Source organism: Pan paniscus, chromosome 14 (genome assembly GCF_029289425.2).
Source record: "Pan paniscus chromosome 14, NHGRI_mPanPan1-v2.0_pri, whole genome shotgun sequence".
Classification (NCBI taxonomy): domain Eukaryota; kingdom Metazoa; phylum Chordata; class Mammalia; order Primates; family Hominidae; genus Pan; species Pan paniscus.
Genome location: NC_073263.2, coordinates 102,959,112 through 102,981,098, shown reverse-complemented (window position 1 = coordinate 102,981,098; position 21,987 = coordinate 102,959,112). Strand labels below are relative to the sequence as shown.

Genomic DNA, 21,987 nt, shown 5'->3' with positions numbered 1-21,987 from the left:
GAGGATACAGGTGCCATCCAGGAAGCTGAAAATGAGCCCTCACCATACACTGAATCTGTTGGCACCTTGATTCTAGACTTCCCAGCCTCCAGAACTGTGAGCATTAAATTTGTCCTGTTTCTAAATTACTCAGTCTAGGGTATCTTGTTACAGCAGCCTGAATGGACTAAACCATCTACCCTGCAACAAATTCTAAAGGAGTCCTTCGGGTTGACATAAAAGGACACTAGACAGTAATTCAAAACCATACAAAGCAGAGTTCCAGGAAAGATCGATCTGTACTGTTGACTCAGAACTGTGCTAAATACCTATTTTTTGTGCTAAATATGTTTGTTTTTGGTTTCCAGAAAAATATGTGAGATGGTGCTAGTATTCAGAATATTCAGCATATTTGTAAACATAAGAAAACACATGAAATCATGAAAAATGTGTTTGGTGTAGACTGTATTAAGTGACAGTGATGTTAAGATCTAACTAGAGAGATAGGAGCATACAGGGTGAGAAAGAGGAAGCAGGGTCAGCATGCCATTAAAGAGGAATCAGATTCTAGAATGTCTTAATGGCCAAGTAGATTAGAAGCCAAAGCTTAGATTTGATACCTATAGTATATACCCTCAATGTGTGTTCATGAAGTGAATCAAAGCAGGGGTACAGAATAAGTGGCCAGTATAAATGGTTAGAATGATCTTTGAAGTGAATTTGAAAAGCACGGATACTTGACAAAATGTCACTTACGGTGATTCACCAAGTGGTGGTATACAGGATAGACAGAAGGGAAGACAGCCTGAATGAAGCCTGAGGTGTGATAAGAACTTTACTATTATTAATATTCCTTGTCAAGGGAAATGAAGGCTAAGCTAAGGCACTAGCAATAGAACTAAATTCAGCAGAAAATTAAGTAAAAACATTAGCAATATTGGCAGGACATGAGAGCAAATGAAAAGGATGAGTCAAAGTTGGCCATAGTTTAGTTGGATGACTAAGAGGATCCCCTCCCCTCCAAGTTTTCTTGGCCTTTCTGACTCCACGTCTTCATTTTGGTTGGCTTGTCAACTGTTTATCAGTAACATCACTACCTCTGCTCTTAAAGTTATAAGTGTCTTTATCCTCTATGCTCTACAGTTACCACTATCCTCAATTATTAATCTTTTCAGATGCCTTTACCTAAATATTTATTCCATAGCCATAATGGTAATTTAAATAAGCTGAATCTCATTTATTCACTGAACATATATTTACTGAGCCCCTACAAACTGCCAATTACTCATTGCAGGGATCCTCAACCTCATACCTTCCCTTCAAAAAAGTCAGAAGTATTATACCAAATATAAATGGGTGACTGTTATTTGCCAAGATCACATAGTAGATAAGTGGAAAAGTGGATAATAGGGCCTGTTTCTCCTGTCTCCTAATCCAGTTATCTTTCCACTGATGCAAGCTGCTTCTTAAGGCAGAGGGTCTTAAATCCAGACAAATCTAAAGCTGATTTATCACATTATTTTATTTCCTTTTTTCTTCCTTCTGAGATGTGACTACAAAATTCACAGTAATTTAGCAAAGAATAGCATATCTGTTAATAGATACCAGAATTTATTATTAGAAGCAAAATAATACAAGCAGCTATTATTGCCTCAAAGATAGAGAAAATTTATCATAGTTTTATATTTTTAAGACTATGTCTTTCAGAGGACAGCTATAAGAGAATCCTGAGTGATTTTTGTCTCCAACCCTAGACTCAAGAATTTCCAGTGAAACCTAATTTTGGTGACATTTCCAAATACTCCACAAAAATGTATATAGCATTAAAATATATTAGTCATAAGAATGTCACTATTATTTATTTTGAAAAAAGAAAAGAAACTGTTTTCTCTTTTCTATCTTTGCACAGTTTTAGTATAACAATATGAGGACCATTTACCAACTATTAACTGTAATTCGAATGTGACTTGAATAGCCTAAAAGCATTTAGTTAACTCCATAGTGAAAAAAGAATCCAATTATGAATCACCCAAATGATACGTCATTGTTTTCATAGCATTCATTAAACAGAGAAAGACACAAAAGTATTCCCCAATGAGATATTGATTTCTAGCAGGTTTACACATGTGGCATCAATCCCAAGCAACCTTTATATCAAGAGTGTCAGCATTACAGAAATTTGCAAGTGGACTTGACTTCGATCTGCAGGTAGCGGTCTACCAGAAAAGGGCTTACACATGTATGTCCCTGTGTATAACATTTAGACTCACACATATATACAAACACACATATATATGTATGTTTGTGCACATACTTACATATTCACATATGTATGGCATATGTGTATAAAATTAGGGTATCAAATATGTATGTATACATAAATATGTGTATATATATTGTTTGTATAGGCAATCAAAATATATACATATACCAAATATAAATGGGTGAAATATATATATTTTGATTGCCTATACAAGCATAAATAATATATAGGAGGATATATAAACATATGCATATATATATATATAGAGAGAGAGAGAGAGAGAGACCCTCTCTGGGTCTTCTATGTATACATATACATAATAAACCAGAATGTAAAAAACTACATATATACATACAGACACATGCATATATGTCTGTGTCCTTAATATCTGAGTACATCAACACTTGGGGTACAAGCCAAGACTTTAGAGGCCATGGATGGGCAAAAAATGAGATGACAGAAATAATAACTAAACTCCTTGTGAAAAATGAACATTATTTGAAAATGAAATAAAAAAAAGAAATGTGATGAGAAGGAGGGGATCAAACAGGATAAAGAAGAGAGGCTGAAGTACATAACAAAGCATTGGGAGTTTTAAGAATGGGTCAGGCATGGTGGCTCATGCCTGTAATCCCAGCACTTTGGGAGGCTGAGGCGGGTGGATCGCCTGAGGTCAGGAGTTTCAGACCAGCCTGGCCAACCCAGTCTCTACTAAAAATACAAAAATTAGCCAGGCGTGATGGTGGGTGCCTGTAGTCCCTGCTACTCAGGAGGCTGAGGCAGGAGAATCGTTTGAATCCGGGGGGTGGAGGTTGCAGTGAGCTGAGATCACACCACTGCACTCCAGTCTGGGTGACACAGCGAGAATCTGTCTCGGAAAAAAAAAAAAGAACTAGAATGACTCCTGTTCAATCTTTAGTAGTTTGCATTCTTATGATTAAATAATACACAACCCAATGTCTCCAGAACATTCAGTAATGTTTATTACATATTTTTAATAATCTGTGAGTTATTTTGATTTTGTTTTTTTATTGTGTTGCTTTCTGCAGTTTTGCAACTGAAGAAGCAGTTTCTGGGATCAACCTATTTGGGATCAACGATTTAGAGGAGATCAAGGAACATCCTAGAAATACAGGCATCTCAGTGGAGGGAAGAGTCAGAAGCAGAATTGCACTTACAGAGTAAGCCCTGGGAGTGTGCAGACATCTAAAGGTTTCCAGCAGAGAAAAAGAATGAAAATTCCAAATTCAAGGACTAATTATACAGTTCTGAGGGTAGGGTTCTGGAGCATTCCATTAGATCAATTATGATCATATAAATCAGAGTACAGATTTCAGGGACAGGAACACAAAAGGCAGGTTCTGAGACAAAGACACATACAAGACTCAGACGGCTGGCAGTGCGGTGAGTTGGGGCATGATACAGTAAGCTCTCAGATTCCTCATGCTGGCCAGGGCTGAGGGCACACCCAGCCCTGGCACTATAGAGTAGGCAAGCTTGTTAGGATAGAATAGTTCAAAGACTACCAGAGTAATTCTAAGACATGAATTTAGTAATGGAGGAAGATATAACATGGAAAGAAAATTGCTTATTTGAAAATAAATATCTTAGGACCAGGAATTACGCTAGGGTAGGAGAGGGGTAGGAGAGGGGTGCCTAGCATATTTAAGCATAATAACTCCAGTGATTTATTAATCACTCATATGTGTTTGGCACTGTCATTATCCCTATTTGGTCTTATTATTGCCCTCTTTTCAACCATAAGGAAACAGAGGTTGTAACCTCTTGGGTAACCTCCCTGTAGCTCCACAGTGGGCAAGTGACAATGTCAGGAACTGAATGCAGGCAACTGTTGGGCTTAAGTCCCTCTCTTCATGCTTTAGAAAGACACTTAGTGTTCTTTATCAGAAATGATATGGAAAAGGCCAGGTGCCATGGCTCACGCTTGTAATCCCAGCACTTTGGGAGGCCAAGGCAGGTGGATCACCTGAGGTCAAAAGTTAGAGACCAGCCTGGCCAACATGGTGAAGCCCTGTCTCTACTAAACATACAAAAATTAGCCAGGTGTGGGGGCGCATGCCTACAGTCCCAGCTACTCAGGAGGCTGAGGCAGGAGTATCACTTGACCCCGGGAGGTGGAGGTTGCAGTGAGCTGAGATTGCTCCACTGCACTCCAGCCTCGGCAACACAGCGAGACTCCAACTCAAAAAAAAAAAAAAAAAATATGGAAAAGACGGGCCAGAGCAATTAGATCATGTAGATAACCTCGGAAAAGAAGGAAAAGACTCAGCCCTTGCATCCTCGATGGAGCATACCAACAGCCAGATATGAATGGAGTTCGAACCTCTCCCTTGCCATTCACACATACAGAGTGCCCTGCACTTTATAGGAGGGTGACTATGCTGAGAAGACTATGGGCCTTCAAAGATAGCCATACCCTTGCTCCTGAAACCTGTAAATATGTCACCTTACGTGGCAAAAGTGACTTTGCTGATGTGATGAAGTTTATGAGTCTTGGATGGGAAGGTTATCCTGGATTATCTGGGTTCAGTCTAGTTAAAATGACCTTAAAAGTGGAGTATGTTTTCCAACGGTGGTAAGAAGGGATGTGATGATGGAAGAGGCTCCGGGAGACAGCAGTGTGAGAAAGGTCTCACAACCTGTTTCCAGTTTTGAGATTTGGGAGTGGGGTACTTGTAAGGACCCAAAAGTAGCTTCTAGAAGACAAGAGGGACCCCAACTGACAGCCAGCAAGGAACTGGGGACCACAGTCTTACAACTACACAGAACTAAATTATCTCAACACCAATAACCAGGAAACGGATTCTCTCCTAGAGTCTTCAGAAAAGAACAGAGGCTATCAACACCTTGGCCCTGGAAGTCCCATGTCAGGGGACCTTGAGACCTACAGAACTCTAGAAAAGACATCTAAGCTGTTTAAGCCTCAAGGTTTATGGTAATTTGTTGTAGCAGCAATAGAAAAATAATACAAGGGCAGGATATGAAGCTTGGCAAAATGTCTCATCTCACTTCATAACTTTGCAGACAGGGAATTCCCCCAAAGAATGATAACGGGGCTCTCTGCTCCCAGGGAATTTTTTATTTTATTTTTTTGAGACAGGGTCTAATTCTCTCACCTATGCTGGAGTGCAGTGGCCTGATCATAGCTCACTGCAGCCTCAATCTCCCATGCTCAAATGAGCCTCCTGTCTTAGCCTCCTGATAGCTGGCACTACAGTCACCCACCACTGTGTCTGGCAATTTTTTAAAAATTTTTAGTAGGGAGCAGGTCTCACTATGCTGCCCAGGCTGGTCTCAAACCACTGGGCTTCAAGGATCCTCCCACCTCAACTTCCCAAAGTGCTAGGATTACAGGTGATGTGAGCCACTACACCCAGCCCCTCCTAGGGCATTGATCACCTACCTCAAGAACATGAACATGGTGAGTCACAAGGTCAGATGTAACAATATGTATCTGAGGCTCAGAGAGCTGAGCAGCTTTTGTGGGGGTTTATGATATCAAGAACATGCGATGTCAGTTTTAGCATTGTGTTTCAAAATATATTGAAGACTCTGAGAACCTTATGAGGGAGGTTTATGTTTTGCAAATTTAAAATTTGTAATACAAATAAATTTGTTTCCATATGTTCCTTTCCTTTCTCATTCTGGGGAAACTTTACATAGAAGATAACTCCTGAATTTCTCACATTTATACTATTTTATCTAAATACCACAATGCTATAAATATGTTCCTCTAGATCATCAAGGTGCAGGGATGACCTAGTCCAGGGCAAGGTATGTCTGTCTCTGTGTGATATAGTTTGGATGTGTGTCCCCTCCAAATCTCATGTTGAAATGTGATCCCCAATCTTGTAGGTGGAATCAAGTGGGAGGTGTTTGGGTTATGGGGGTGGATCCCTCATGAATGGCTTGGTGCCCTCCCCAAGGTCATGAATGAGTTCTCTATTTGTTCACAGGAGAGCTGGTTGCTTAAAAGAATGTGGTGCCCCTCCCTCTATCTCTTGCTCCTTCTCTTGCCATGTGACATGCCAGTCCCTCCTCACTTTCCATAAGTAAAGGCTTCCTGAGGCCTCACCAGAAGCCTAGCACATGCTGGTGCCTTGCTTGTACAGCCTGCAAAACTGTAAGCTGAATAAACCTCTTTCCTTTACAACCTACCCAGTCTCAGGTATTCTTTTACAGCAACACAAAACAGACTAAGAAAACATGGTAGAGCTGCAGAGCCCTGTCTAAATAAAGCAGTACAATTGAGGAAAATTGCTGTGCATGTTTGGCACTTGCTTTCAGAATGAAAACATTTAACTTTTATACGTCACTTGGGCTAAGACAATATGCATTTATCGAACACAGATGAATGTAAGAAAGTAGAGCTCCCGAAAAATGGCTTACATGCAGTGGGTGAGCTAATGGGGAACTCCTGAATGTGTTTCCAAAAACTACAAGCGATGTGAAGACTATGAAGAAAATACAGGAAAGAGGCAATGTGAAAGCCAGTCTGTCTGTTACAGACATTTATTTACTGGTGAAGGGGATTCAAGGCAGATAATATTCTTATGTGCTTGGTGCCTCTGACTCAGAGACATGGAAGGGCTATTTTGGGAAAGAAAGGGGGCGGTAAATCCAAGATGGGCTAGACGGAGGTGAAGGAGTGGGCAAGGAAGACAGATGAGGATTGAAGGAAGGGAGAGAAGATGAAAAACAGAAAAAGACTCGTAAAGAAAAAGCCTGAGTAAATCCACAAGTAGGCTTGGAGGGAGATCGTTCAACAATCTAAGAAAAATGCAACTGGAAGGGAAAGGCAAGTCGAACAGTCCTCAGGCAGCCTCAAGAGCCAGGAAGTCCAGTTCTCATGAATAACCACATATAATTCCCATACTACTTACTTCATAGTATAAAAGTCAAATACCTTCAAGAAAAAAAATTACTAATTTTTACATATTAAAAATGTTACAATGTATTCTAATTATTTTAATTGTTATACTGTTAATATTTGTACACAAAAATCAATGTTTATAAGAATGGCTTATATTTATTTTTTATATTTATTATTTATTTGAAACAGGGCCTCCCTCTGTTGCTCAGGCTGCAGTGCGGTGGCATGATCATGGCTCACTGCAACCTATGCCTCCTGGGCTCAAGCCATCCTCCCCTCTCAGCCTCCCTAGTAGCTGGGACTACAGGTGTGCACCATGCCCAGCTAATTTTTGTATCTTTTGTGGAGACAGGGTTTCACCATGTTCCCCAGGCTGGTCTCAAACTCCTGAGATCAAGCCATCCCACCTACCTCAGCCTCCCAAAGTGCTGGGATTACAGGTGTGAGCCACCACACCCAGCTAAGGATGGCTTATAGTCTGAATAAATGTAGAAGTATATAAAGGATATGAATATTAAATAAATTTATACATACATACATAAAATCATGCTCAATGTCACACAGAATAGAAGGTTCTTCATATCCATAAGGATACTGTTGCAGAAAAAGGCACTAAATATCAGGTAAATTACAAACCTGGCTCAAGATTAACAACACAAACAAGTTAACCCACGTTAACAATTCAGACAAGATTCCCATCTGGCCCCAAACATGGTGGCCAATGAAATCAGAATCTCTTTCTGCTAGCATTAATTTTTCATTTTATATCAATTCCACTTAAAAATGAGAGTTCTTTTAAAAGAACTTTAAGTCATGGATTTGGTTAACTGGTTCTTTCCTGTGATTTCTTGATTCCATCAGTTCCATCACACTTCTGATCTTGCAGACTTAAAAACCAGCATGACTTTTAATTCATCTTACTCATCCTTGGACACTAATTCATATTGATTTTACTTTTAAATGGACTTTAAAAAAATAATAATTCTGTTCTTATTGCCTCTCCCATGGAGTTCCTCCCCATTGGTTCTCTACTTTAACTTGCCATGCTTTTGGGCACCATACAGTCGGCCCTCCATATCTGTGGGCTCCTCATTGGCAGATTAAAACTATTCAGAAAATAAAAAAGTGTAGTACAAAATAATACAACTAACATACAGTATAACAACTATTTACATAGCATTTACATTGCATAAGGTATTATATGTAATCAAGAGATGATTTAAAGTTTACTGGAGGATGTGTATAGGTTACATGCAAATACTACACCATTTTATATGAGAGACTGGAACATCCTTGGTATCCACTGGTGGGGGAGGCTCCCTAGAACTAATTCCCAGCAGATACCAAGGAATGACTGTATTTCTTTCCATAAATCAGAGCACTAATGATCACTCCTATATTTGGACTCTTAATAGCTCTTATATGCTGTTTAATCAAGAACAAACTCTCTACAATATGATCAACTGTAATTCTCAACATATCTTTTATTACTTTCCTTACAGCTCTAAGATCCAGCCAAGCCAACCCTTGTAGCCCTATTTTCCAAACATCCACATGTTTTTCTGCTTCTACACTTTTGCTTAAGATTTTCCTTACTCAGAATTCCAACAGTCCACTTTTTGGATTAAAAAATCTCCCAGTACTCAAGTGCTTATGTCAAATGCTACCTCTTTCTCAAGAACTTTTAACCATAATATATAACCCCTGGCTCAATGGAGCCCTCATAAAAATTTGTACAAATGATATTTTGCATTACATTATAGATATCTGGTATTTCTCTGTGTCTCCCTACTCAATGGTAAGCTGCCTTCTATCCCTCATCTTTACACTCCCTTCAACAGGACAGCGCCTAGAAAATATGCAGTGCTTCACAAGTGTTGCTAAATTGAATTCAATTAGCTCTTCCTAAATTACTAAAACTGAAACTCTTTAAGTGACATACTTCAACAGCAATTTCAAAAGATTTCTAAGAAAACAATACATTATTTAAGTGTCATTGTAGCTGGTCATGGGGTCAACCAGGAATGCTTTAGAAATATCAACTGAAAGTTTCTTTCCATGCAATCAAACATTTTGCCATTCTTTCTTTTTTTCTTTCTTTTTTTGTGATGGAGTGTCGTTCTGTCACCCAGGCTGGAGTGCAGTGGCGCAATCTTGGCTCACTGCAACCTCTGCCTCCTGGGTTCAAGCAATTCTCCTGCCTCAGCCTCCCGAGTAGCTGGTACTACAAGGCGCACACCATCACACCCAGCTGATTTTTGTATATTTAGTAGAGACAGGGTTTCACCATTCTACCAAAATTATTTTACCCCTTAATAGACCATCACATCCATAGGAACACTCACTTGGCTGGATCTTTATGCTATAAACGTCTGTGGAAGATGCATGTGCCACAAACAAGTGGACACTGGAAGAAACAGACTTCTAATGGCGGGAACCTAATCACTTTCAACCAGCGCAAACTATAATAAGTATGTTTCTTATGATTCACAGTATAATAATCCCAATGGACTTAACTTTAAAAGGGCATAGTGTATCTAATACAGCTGCCCTGAGGCTGGGCCAAAATAGTTATCCCTACTTGACTTTTTGGGCCTTGAATCAGTAACAGACCCAGACTACATGAAGAGAAGTAAATTGCTCTCACTGCATTAAATGCCCAACAAACACTGGGCCAGCTATCTATCTACCCATCTGTCATCTCCATCCACCCATCCTTCCATCCATACTAGCCCACTTGTTATGCATCACTGTAATAATATTATGTATATATACATTTTAATATGTACTGAGCACTTACTTCATGTCAGACACTAGTCTAAGTATTTTACATATGTTAAACCTTACAACAGTTCTATAAGTTAGGTACTGTTATTCCCATTTTACAGATGAAGAAATCAAGGCTCAGAATGTTTAAGTAACTGCCCAAGTTCATACAGCTATTAAGTAATAGGACTAGGATTTGAATCCTGGAAATTGTCTCCCAGAGTCCACACTTTTTTTTTGAGACAGGGTTTCATTCTTGTTTCCTAGGCTAGAGTGCAACGGCATCACCTCAGTTCACTGCAACCTCTGCCTCCCGGGTTCAAGCGATTCTCCTGCCTCAGCCTTCCAAGTAGCTGGGATTACAGGCACATGCCACCAAGCCCAGCTAATTTTTGTGTTTTTTAGTAGGGATGGTGTTTCACCATGTTCTCCAGGCTAGTCTTGAATCCTGACCTCAGGTAATCCACCTGCTTCAGGCTTCCAAAGTGCTAGGATTATAGGCATGAACCACCACACCCAGCCCAGAGCCCACACTTTTAATCACTCCATGATATAGTACTATAAGAGAAGGATTTTGTTTTCTTCTTAGAAGTTGGAGAGGTCTCCGAAAGTTACTCTATTTCTGGAAAGGACCTACAGGAACTTTCATGGAGGTAAAAGCACAGGTGCACATAAACATAGGAAACCTGCTATATTTCCATATAACAGTGATAAAATTGGAACTATTTCTTAAAAATAAAACTGAGAAGCTAAATTTGAAGCATGGAATACATCGACGAGCTCGCAAGGCAGCCCTATGTGCTACTTGTAGGGATCTCTGCATGGGCCCCACAAACGTGGTCAGGGCATTTGTGGGGACAGATTCTGCTCAAGGCCCTGTAGAGTAAGTTTCGATGGGCATCAGTCAGCAAGATAAGAATAAAAAATGAACTTCATTATTCCATTCAGTCTTAAAATAAAGAGAAGCATTTCATCTTCTACAGAAATGCGTGCTTAACCAAACAAAACCATGCTTGACTCAGTCCTGCATTTTGTATCAAGAAGGAAGGAATGCAGTGACTAAGATGCTATGAGTAAACAACAAATCATTTTCTATGGAAGGGAAAAAAGAACGCTGTCTACCACAGCATTCCTTCTGCATAGTTTCTCGGAGAAAAGCACCAGCCTAGGTTCTTCAACAGGGAAAGTGAATCTGATGACACTCACAACTTTCACCAGTTAAAGGCTGCATCTTACCTCTTACTTCTCTAGTAAAACAACAAGAGAAAAAGCCCTGGAAAATTTGTTCAAAATTCATGATATTGAAGAGGGCTTGCCAGAGGCCATAGGTCAGAGAAGCCAAGTAACAGTCAAATTTGGAATGAAATATTAGGCGGTAACTTAGCTTTCATTCCAAAGGGCTACCCTTAATAATACTGCAGCTTGTAGGACTGCGAAGTTAAATAACAAGTTGTGGCATCCAATATTTTATTTTTATTTTATTTATTAATTTATTTATTGAGAAGAAGTCTCGCTCTGTCGCCCAGGCTGGAGTGCAGTGGCATGATCTTGGCTCTCTGCAACCTCTGCCTCCCAGGTTCAAGCAATTCTGCCTCGGCCTCCCAAGTAGCTAGGATTACAGGCACATGCCACTACGCCCAGCTAATTTTTGTATTTTTAGTAGAGACTGGGTTTCAGCAAATTGGCAAGGCTGGTCTTGAACTCCTGACCTCAAGTGATTCACCTGCCTCGGCCTCCCAAAGTGCTGGGATTACAGGTGTGAGCCACCCCACCCAGCATTCAGTATTTTTAAAGAGTCGATCCACAGCCTTCACAGGGAAAACAAATCAAGTAGATGCACCTGCGCCCCTCCAAATTTCTTCTATGACTATTTTTTGCATTGCCAAGCAGCCTGCATATTAAGTAACCTAACTTATACACTACTGGGCCCAGGATCCAAGAAAAAAATATTTTGCTATAAACTCATTCTTGATCTTTCTATGTTAGTGTTGGCTGTCTTATTATTCTTAGCTACATTGAGGGTAAAATAAGTGGCTAGTTTTTCCTACAAATTTGCCAAACCCTGGCTGGAATGCATTGTGTTGTGCTTTCACTAATGGAGTTCTGTGTCACTCACAAGGCACTAATTGAAGCTCTTGGCCTTAAGTAAAATGACACAGGTAAAGAGGTTAAGGGTGTTCTCTGGGAAGGAATTTTTTGACCCTTTCCAATATCAGAACCTGAATCACTCCTTAAAAATGTGCAAGGGAAATGAATGTATTTTCACTCCACCCTTAGAAAACAGCAAGTTTCATTGCAACTCAAAAATTCAAGCAGCTAGAACAATGCAAGAACAGTCATTCTAAGTAAATATGTGCCTGTTTACTTTTTTCCTTGTTACAGTTTTCTGATATGCACTCCTGCCTGTGAACTATATTCTAATGATGAGAGGGCAAATCAGGCTTCAAAGACAAAACCTGCCTCCCTAGAATGGAGGAAAATAATACATTCCCGCTCCCACTGTTTCCTAGGTAAAATAAAATACAGGCCTAAGATCTACAAATATTATCATTAACATTCTTGATAGGGATAGGAGAACCCAGTAAAATAACTCCATTTGTGAGGACATTGGGGAATTTAGTCTGTAATGAGGAACTCTAGAGATTTTAGAATTAAGCAAATGACGGCCAGGTGCAGTGGCTCACGCCTGTAATCCCAACATTTTGGGAAGCTCAGGAGGGAGGATAGCTTGATTCCAGGAGTTGGGGGGACCAGCCAGGGCAACATAGCAAGATCCCATCTTTAAAAAATCGTAATTACAATAAAATATATAATTAAGTGAATGAATTTTTAAAGCATTACTTCCATTCAAGTTCAGAGCCTGGGGGATAAAAGTATTGTGATAAATGATGCCAGAATTAACTAGCCAAAGTGTGACAATCGCAGTAACTTAATTGGTGCTTATGTGAAGGGAGGCGTGTCCCCACCCTTCACTCTTCTAAGGAGTGGCAGAAATCCCAGAAGAGGAGTTTCGACCTCCCGAGGGAGACAGCGCCGCCCCCTTACCTGCACAGATGCTCCCGTCGTAGGTCTCGCACACCCACTCATGGCACTCACACAGGGGCCCGAAGAACATGCCCGGCTCAGTCACGTGGCAGATGCAGACGCCGCAGTCGCAGCGGCCCCGGCCGTGGCACAGCGCGGCCCCCGGGGGCTGCCCAGGTGCGCGGCAGCGTCGCTCCGACTCGGCCCGGGACAGCCTGCAGGCGGCGCCCGGCCAGCTCCTGCGCGGGCGACAAGCAACCGGCAGGCCGGGTCAGACGCGGACGCCGCCCCCTGCTCCGAACCCACGTTTCCTCCCCAATGTCCCCTCCAGGTGCAGACGTACAACCCCAAGAACAGGACGCCTGAGGCCCACATCTCTCTGGGGTCCAAGCGCTGCCTGGAAAGGCTGTATTTTCCCAAGCAAACAGGTATCACCCACCAGAGAAATGACCAGGGCCCAAAATGTGTAATGGGTGGCCTGCCCCCGGACACAGGTCCTTCCTCCAGGTGGACAGAGGTGATCTGCCCTGCTCTTTGGTAGTTTATCACTAAATCTTATATGCACATTTAGATTAAATACAAAGTAATCCAAGGTAATGACACTCAGCTGACTTTTCAGTTCTCCTTTAAAAAACGTCCCACTGCTATCTGATGGCCAATGGGCACTTATGTTATAGAAGAGAAGAGGTGAATTTATAGAAAGAGTTAGACATGTTATGATAGCATCGGGCATAATTTGCATTAAGCAGTCTTTAGGAACTCTACTTTTAAAAAGTTTAGTTTCACTATTGCAGTGTGCCTCAGTCTCTTTCAGGATGTGATACAAAATGTAATACAGACCTCCTGTTGCTGCTATTGGGAAACAGAGATCATTCTGCTTTATATGTTGTGAGAAGATACTGATACACATAGAATTTTAACTCGCAGCAGGAATTCCTCCTGATATGTATTTGCAGAAGAGAAAATTATATTTTTATTCAATGATTGCATTTTTCCAAAGGAAAAGCCAAAGGACAGACATGAGGCAATACACAGTGTAGATATAAGGAGAGGAAAAGGAACAGGTTGAAAACAGTTTATCCCTTGTCCAATTTAGTCACAGCTCTTGGCTTAGGGCAGCCATCAGCCATCCTGCAAGCTTGAGCCCTGCCGCATAAGCAGGGCAGGTCTGTACTGAAGAATAACAAACCAAACTTACCTCAGAGATGGCGAGAAGCTTTGAGGAACAGCTGACAACCCAGCAAAGAGAAGGGAGGACACCAGCAGCAAGAAGTTCCTGAAGCCTGGGGGACGCATGCTGAGCTCCTGGGCTGCTCCGGGCGAGCTGCACTTCTGCAAGGTGGGGTTCACCGAGGCAGGCGGCAGGAGGGAGAGGTGCCACCAGCAGATGGCTGGGCAGACGGACCCACGGACACCCAGGCTTGCAGGTCCGGGGCTCCAGCCGGAGTTGCAATTGCGTTGATGAGCTGCCTGCGAGGATTTGGGCAGCGGCACTGCTCTGGGCGGGGTGCTGGTGCCAAACCCCTCAGTGGAGAGTCTAGGCAGGGAAGTAATTAGAAACAGTTGTACAAGCAGATGGTTTATTTTGACATTAAAAAAAAAAAAAGTGTCCTGTTCACAGATTTCAAGTACAGGCCACAGAAATATTTGACGAGAATATTTGGACTGGCCGATATTAAAGAGACCTTTAAAATAATCCCTGAGTTGTGCAGAAGAAGGGTGAGGCCAGTGACAGCAGTGGGAACGCTTGGGTAGGGAATTACTTTCACCACACGCTTTTAAAGAAGATGCAGTCTTTGGAATTTGGGTTGGGGCCGGGGCAAGGAAATCTGGCAAACATAACTTTTTCTTGCATTTATTATCCTTTGATTTAAACTGGATATTTCATTTCTTTAGTCTTTAAAAAGCGTGTCATGCTTCCAGCTGTTTAGGCCAGTAGCTTATCACACCACATTTTTTTGGTGACTTGGACAGTTTAAATTGTAGTTGTCTCAAATTCACCCCATTCTCCCCATATATCAAATGTGAGAAAAGAAAATTAAGTGTTTATTTATAGCACAAATTGCACTGAAAAACAATTGGTGTCATTTACTAAGCACCTACTATGTGCCAGTCATTTAGTATGTTTTCTCTAATTATGACAATAATCACACATTTATTTATGCATTAGCAAATGGGGATTTAGCATCTATCAGGTGCCAGGTTTTGTGCAAGATAGAATGAATATAACAGGGAACTAAGGAGACATGATCCCTGCTCTTTCAGAGTCCAATGAGCTAGAAAGACATTAATCAAGACAAAACCACAAAAAAAAAAAAAAAGAACGAAGGGTTGCAAGTGCAGTGACAAGTTACTTCCAGATGAGATACAGGCACTTGATCTAATCAAAGATGGTAGCATCTGAACAAAAAACTGAAAAAAGCATCGAATTAAATTGGGTGGAAATAAGAAGGAGATGGAAGAGAACAGGGAGACATTCTTACTCCCATTTTAAAGATAAAGAAACTGAGGGCAAAGAGGTCAACTGACTTGCTCAAATTCACACAGGAAGTTAGTCGTATTTCAGCTCAAATCCAAAGTGCATACACTATCCCCTACATTTATGGTCATCTGGGAAAATGTGTAGAGGGTTATATGGAAGGGGGAAAACATTTTTCATTCACCCTAAGAAGAGCACTGTACATGCAATCCTTCCTCATGAAATAGAACCATCCAAGAATCATCTGTGGTCCCAGATCCTTAAAATCAGGGATGAGCCATAACAGGATGAGATTTCTCCCTGTCCTTTATATATAAGTAGGTATAAGGGTAAGACCACCACAACACTAGCCTGCTGGAGCAAGAAGACAGTGAAGGTCCTCTAATCATAGTACATTTCTGTTTCTACCCCAATCTCCACCCTGTAATAGGGGAGGTTTTGCATGGGGCGCATCTGTGTGTCCCCCCACCACCCAACCCCTACCCACACAATTTAACCTTTTTCAAATAGCTGATTTTCTGGCCACGCTTAATACAGGTGTGTACACACTGGTGGAGTCTTCTATTGCAAGGACAGACTGGGGACAGGTATGCACAGTTTTGGGAGGATGTCTGGACAGGTAATTCTGGGGTCTTGGATAACGAAAGTGCGGCTTAGAAAAAAAGGACACAGGTTCTGAGTTGGCAGGTTCCCTAAGTCACATGAACTACAGCCTGTGGGGGAAGGGCCTGTCTAAAAGAGACAGAATGGGAATTACTAAGTCAGTTGTTCTTAAAGCGTGGTCCATGGACCTGCAGCAACAGCAGCATCATTTGGGAACTTATGGAAATGCAACTTCTCAGGCCCCAACCCCAGCTCTAAGGAATCACAGAGTGCATTTGAATAATATCCCAAGATATCTATTTTTACATAATAATAGCTTGAGAAGTCTGCAAAGCACAGGGCTCAGGGCTGACGCCTGAGGGTGCCTGGATCTAAGAGTGGAATTTCCACCCACCTTTAGTACAAATTCTAGAGTTACATTTTATCCTGCCCACGTGTGATAGTACAAGGACATAGGAACAGGCTTTCCTGTCAACATCTAGAAACCTAGTGACTCAGAGAATGTGGTAATGATAGAAGGGAAGTATCTATTCCAAAGCCTGACTAGGAATTTGCAATAAAAACATGGAAGCTTTAATAAATGAGTCATGTATTGTTTACTCCTTGCATATTTTCTGAGGGAAAATTTATTATGATATAGGGACTTGATGTTTGAACATTTTTAATGGATTTAAGTGATTTTTTAACCTGTAGTATTTTCATACAGTGTAGTATTCAATAAGCAATATTCTCTTTAATATATTATTCACCTTTGAAATGAAGTTAGTATGTACTAGGTAACTGAGAGAATATAAATGTTCAGATCATTAAATTACTATGACTCAGAAATAATATTCCCAGTCAGTTGAAATAGTTATATTGTGGCTGACTTGGTGACTCAGTCGAAAGTCTTGGATCCACAGAAACTCTGTCAAAATCAAAGGGTAACTTTAAATTTATGCCTTTTAGCATTCTTTTTTTTTTTTAACCAAAGTATTGAATGCCTTGGAAACACCTACTCCTTCCATTTTCCCAGTTTTCAGAACCTCAAGGATGCACATGTGCCAAGAAAGGTCCTGAGTTTCTCACTTCTGCTGGCTGGGGACACAGCAGTGGGTTGGATGCATAATGAAGGGTGCCTGAAAGGACCGGGTGCATCTGGAACTGAATTCAAAAAGATTGAAAACACCCTAGTCCTTGAATGGAGTCCTTCAGTCCTCAGGTTACACAATCAGAGAATTTCAGCCTTCAAGGTATTTTTTAAAGGTTGTCTAGTTCAAAACTAAATTTGTTGATAACATACCGTATATTTGCCAAGTAATTAGGTGGCCTTGGTAAAAAAAACAAAAATTAAGAGGACCACATCCTTTTCTGAGAATTGCTTTAAGGTTTCACCCCTTGGTTCCAGGTCTACTCTAAGAAGACATTTAAAATAATATTCTAGCCACAAGCCTTGAATCAAATATTCAATGATGTAATAGTATATTCCCCAGTCCATATAACCCCCAAACAATTCTACACTTCTTAAAGATAAATATTTTCATTGCCTTCACCTCTTCCTTACGTATTATGACTTCAAGCTTTTAAAGCCCTGATTTTCTGAGCATTTTTGCTTTTTCTGGGATGGATGCCTTTTGGAAAGTATGATATATACAACTGAAACCATTCAAGAAGCTGTGGCCTAATGGATGTGGAATAGATCAGTACTTTCAGCATTCTTGTTTCATATGCTATATTTCTCCCAATAAAACTGAAGGTCATATTCACTTTTTTGAATGCCACGTTGTCCCAGTTGTGTGCTTTTATAAGTGTATTTTTCCCCAAACACAAATTGATATTTATCTTTATTATTTTTCATCTAAGCTTTGTTCTTTTATCCAGTCAGTAAAAATAACTATGGTTACTTGTTTTATATTTATTTCACCCTCTCAAAAGTAATATGATGAGCACACAATCAGTACCTTTATTCAAATAATTAAGAAGATATTTGAAAAAAAAATTAGGCTGAGGACCAAGTTTAGATACAATCTTTCTTAAGACAATATTAGCCTCTTAGCACATATTGAAGAGGCCATCCAACCACTTACAAGTGTACTGAGTTGTCTGATATGAACCTATTTCTTCATTTTGCCCAGAAAAATATTATGAAAGATCCCATCGGTTGCTTTACTATTCTTAGTTTACCATTAAATAGGCTACCACTTTTTTCTGCCATCATCTAAAATAGTGCCCAATACATATTACATACTCGATATATATTTATGGCAAAAATAACTAAAAATAATGTACAACATGAATAATAAATTTATGAGTCAACAAAGGATGCAGGTGATATAGTGGATTCTGGATCAATTGTCAGATGACATTTTGGCCTTAGGTATCCCCCTGAGATGATTGTGGATTCAGCTTGAATCTATATAACACCAGATCCTTTTCCTATATTCCCAATTTTTGTTAATCATATCATTTTAACTTATTCCCTGTAGACATAATTGTGAGAGTTACCTTTGGTTCCTGTCTACAATTCATCTGGATTTTCTGGTAAATCCCTGAATCACATTGAGCCCACCTCTTAGTAATCTAGCCTTCCACTTCAATGTATTTATTTCAGATCTTCATCTTATACCTCGTACACTATTGCCATAGCCTCCCAACTGGTCTCTCTGCATTTATTCTTATCTTTTTGTGTCTACATTTATCCTGCTCCCTAGGACATCTTTCTAGCATGCAAATTTCATCATGTCCATTCCCTATTGAAAATATTGTAGTAGCTCTCCATTGTTTATAGTATAAAGTCCAAATACTCTCTGAGTTCATAAGTTACTTTGTATTTGGACTCTGACTGTCTCCCTAGTGGATGTTGTGGTTCCTCCCAGATCCCCCCTCCGGGGCCCATGTATCCACCCATCTCGCTGATGACAGTAGTAACTGCTGATGAGTCACAGCTGCCCCTCTCACCGAGACTTGCCCTGTGCATAAGAGGACAGGCTTCCCAGAGGCTGGTCACTCAGATTCAAGACAGTTCCCTAATCTCTACCTCCAACAGTATTGACATAATTAAGCCTCTCATATATGGAAACTGTAGAGCTGGACAGCTCCATCATTGTGCTTCTGTCAACAATGCAGAAAAGACTCAAAGATTCAAAAACTGAAAGCGACAAGATGTGTGAGGTGTGAGGTGTGAGGTTAACAAGAAGATTTGTATAAATACTCTTACAGGAGAAATTTGACCTCAGATTTTCACCTGTGATCTTTCAGATAGGAAGTTACCTCTTTCCCAATTCAGACCCCAGGCTTTAGACTCAGGAATACTGGACACGGCAGAAGGCAGTATGAAAGAAAATAGGAATTAAGTGAAACTGAGCCAACTGAACAGTGATAATCCACCCTGTTTCCTTACTTGGCCTATACCAGTCTTATTTCCCTCAGGGGCTATCGATTAAATTGTTAGTTTTTAGAAAACTGAACATATATATATATATATATATATATATATATATATATAAACACACAATGGATATGAATGTGAATATTTGAGGCTTTCATAAAAAAATTATCTGTGGTGGAGCTCACCCTCAATAGGTCCTACTAAGATACTGTGAATTTACACTCTGACTTTCAAAACCACACTTTTAATAAAAAGATTGCTAAGGATTACTAGGCACCAGAACTTGAAGGAGCCCCTCCAAAATAAAAGGCCCAAGTCAAAACAAACAACTAAAAAAACAAAGCACAAATGAAAGAAACTCAGATGACATAGATGATGAAGGCAACAGGAAGCAACTTAAGTAAGAAAGTATAATCCCTCTCCTCAGAGAGCTAAGAAGATCCGGGCTTGCAAAAATGTGCAGCCATAAAAATAGGACAATCAAAAATGAATGCAGTGCCAAAAAAGTGAATTATAAATTAGCTGGAAAGAAGTCATTAAAAGGGTTGAAAAATAAATGAGGAGAAGTTTCCTAAAAATGAAAGCCAAAACATTGATACAAATAAAGCCTAAAAAATTAAATGACTGATCTATGAGATTTGACGTCTAACTGATAGGAGTTCTGGAAAGGGAATAGGAAAAATAATAAAGGGGATAAAATTATTGAAGAAAAGTTCAAGAAAATTTCCCCAAACTGAAGACCATGAGTTTCCATATTGGATAGTCTCACTTTACAGGTAAAAAGATGAATGAAAATGATGGAAACCAAGGAACATCTTGGGGAAATTTCAGAATAATAGGAAAGTAATATTTTTAAAAAACTTTCCAAAAGAGAATAAATGGTCACATACAGAGAACCAGGAACTAGAGTGGTATTGGATGCTTTAATAGTAACATTGGAAGCAATTTTTTTGGAATTCAGAATGATGGTGATTTTCAGCCCATAATTCTATATCCAACATACATGCTAATTAAAATACTTTCAGATATATTGGTTTTTAAAAATGTTTCATCCTGGCCCCCTTCCTGGGAAGCTGATAGAAGATCTGATTCACTACTGTCAGGTCAAAAAATCAAGACAGGGAAGACATGGGATCCAGGAATTCAGATAAATCTCAGAAGAAAAATGAAAATAAGAACAAATAATGAAGTTAAGGGGAATTTCAAAGGCAAGTTCTATGTTGCAGAACAACCACTCTCGACTGCTATATAACAATGTGAGGCTTTAGAAGGCAGATCTTCAAGAGAACAGAAAATGGACCTACCAGATCTGACATGATAAATTTGACAAGTAGAAGCACTGGATTAAGGGGAAAACAAACCATATGTACATAGACAACCAAGCAAATAGAAAACTGGTAATATCACCAAATTAGGAAGCAGGGGTATAGAGGAAATGGAATGGTAATATGAGAGAGCTAAAGTCTTCTCTACCATAAATCAACCACAAGCAGCACAAACACATACTTAGAAACATGGAGGTAAATGCCATTGGGGAGAATGGCACTGCAGTTGATTCAGGGTAGAGAAGTTGAAGGTTCTTGCTTCAGGGTAGCCACACTGGAGGTAGGAGGATGGGACAGGGGATTCCTACATAAGTCTATTAGTAGTGCATCATTTGTCTTTTAAAACTGTTTTCAAGGATCATATTCCCTTAAAAATAATGCGATTCATATGTATACCAAGACCACAGAGTGATGAGGGGCAATCCAGTTCTTAGGGTATGAAGTTCTATTCAGTAAAGTCCACTCTGCACGGGGCAGGGCACTACCCCTACCTCTTCTCTGAGGGTGCTGGTTTCTTCTTCCTAGCACCACCCAACAGTCTCTTGTCTACATGCATCAATTAATAAACTCATTGTGCAAACATCCCCACTACAGAAAGCATTCCCATGACGCTTCCATTTCAGGGGCTGAAATGCAAGCATAAGATGGTAAATTTCCTCAAGATTTTAGTAGCAAATGACTGGAAATCTTGGTAAATCCAGTCTTTGTTGCTTTATTTCTAGTCATACACTTCTATTCATCATCGGAGATCAAAGCTCTTTCTAGGCTAAACCCTTTCTTTAATTATGGCTTGTCTGGATACAATCTCTCTTTTCTTTTACTTTAAAGTGATGCCGGGCTTTAAAGGCAAGTTGAATTGTGAGATACTAAGCATTATTATTATAACTTCTCCAGTAGATTCTTTGGGAGAATATGACAGTTTGACCCCTTCAAGCTTCTCCAAGGACTGGTCTGAGACTGCAGAAATGTAAACGTGAACAAACATGACAGCAGTCCTTACTGTCCATCAAAATGTGGGTGTGGATAAAGATCTCCCCAGGGCTAGAAAATCTTAAATAATCATACCAAGCCCTGTTGTTCACTTGTTTGCTTTTTTTTGGACACTGACTTAGTTGACCAACACAAACTGGTTTGGTCATTCAGATGGATTTTTGGCAACATCAGCAGTATCAGGTGGTTCCCAACAGAGGGAGAAAGGAGAGCTGTAAGTTTCTGCCCCACAAACTATTAGGCATTTGTCACAAGGAAAACGAGCCTCAGACCTGAAATAGCCAAACACGTAGGCAT

The 21,987-nt window shown here is 40.1% G+C and overlaps 1 protein-coding gene across 2 annotated transcripts in view; it reads right to left on the bottom strand.

The window, feature by feature from the left end:
- Positions 1-21,987, bottom strand: part of ITGBL1 (integrin subunit beta like 1) — a 294,518-nt gene that overhangs the window by 252,902 nt on the left and 19,629 nt on the right. Inside the window, exons 2-3 of one of the 2 annotated variants that reach the window (XM_008957437.5) lie at positions 14,125-14,463; positions 12,948-13,165 (exon numbers count right to left, since the gene is read on the bottom strand). In XM_008957437.5, the coding sequence (XP_008955685.5) occupies positions 12,948-13,165; positions 14,125-14,463 (557 nt within the window). Of the gene's footprint in view, positions 1-12,947; positions 13,166-14,124; positions 15,325-21,987 lie in introns of those variants that run through there. The other variant, XM_055096975.3, reaches the window with a different exon arrangement.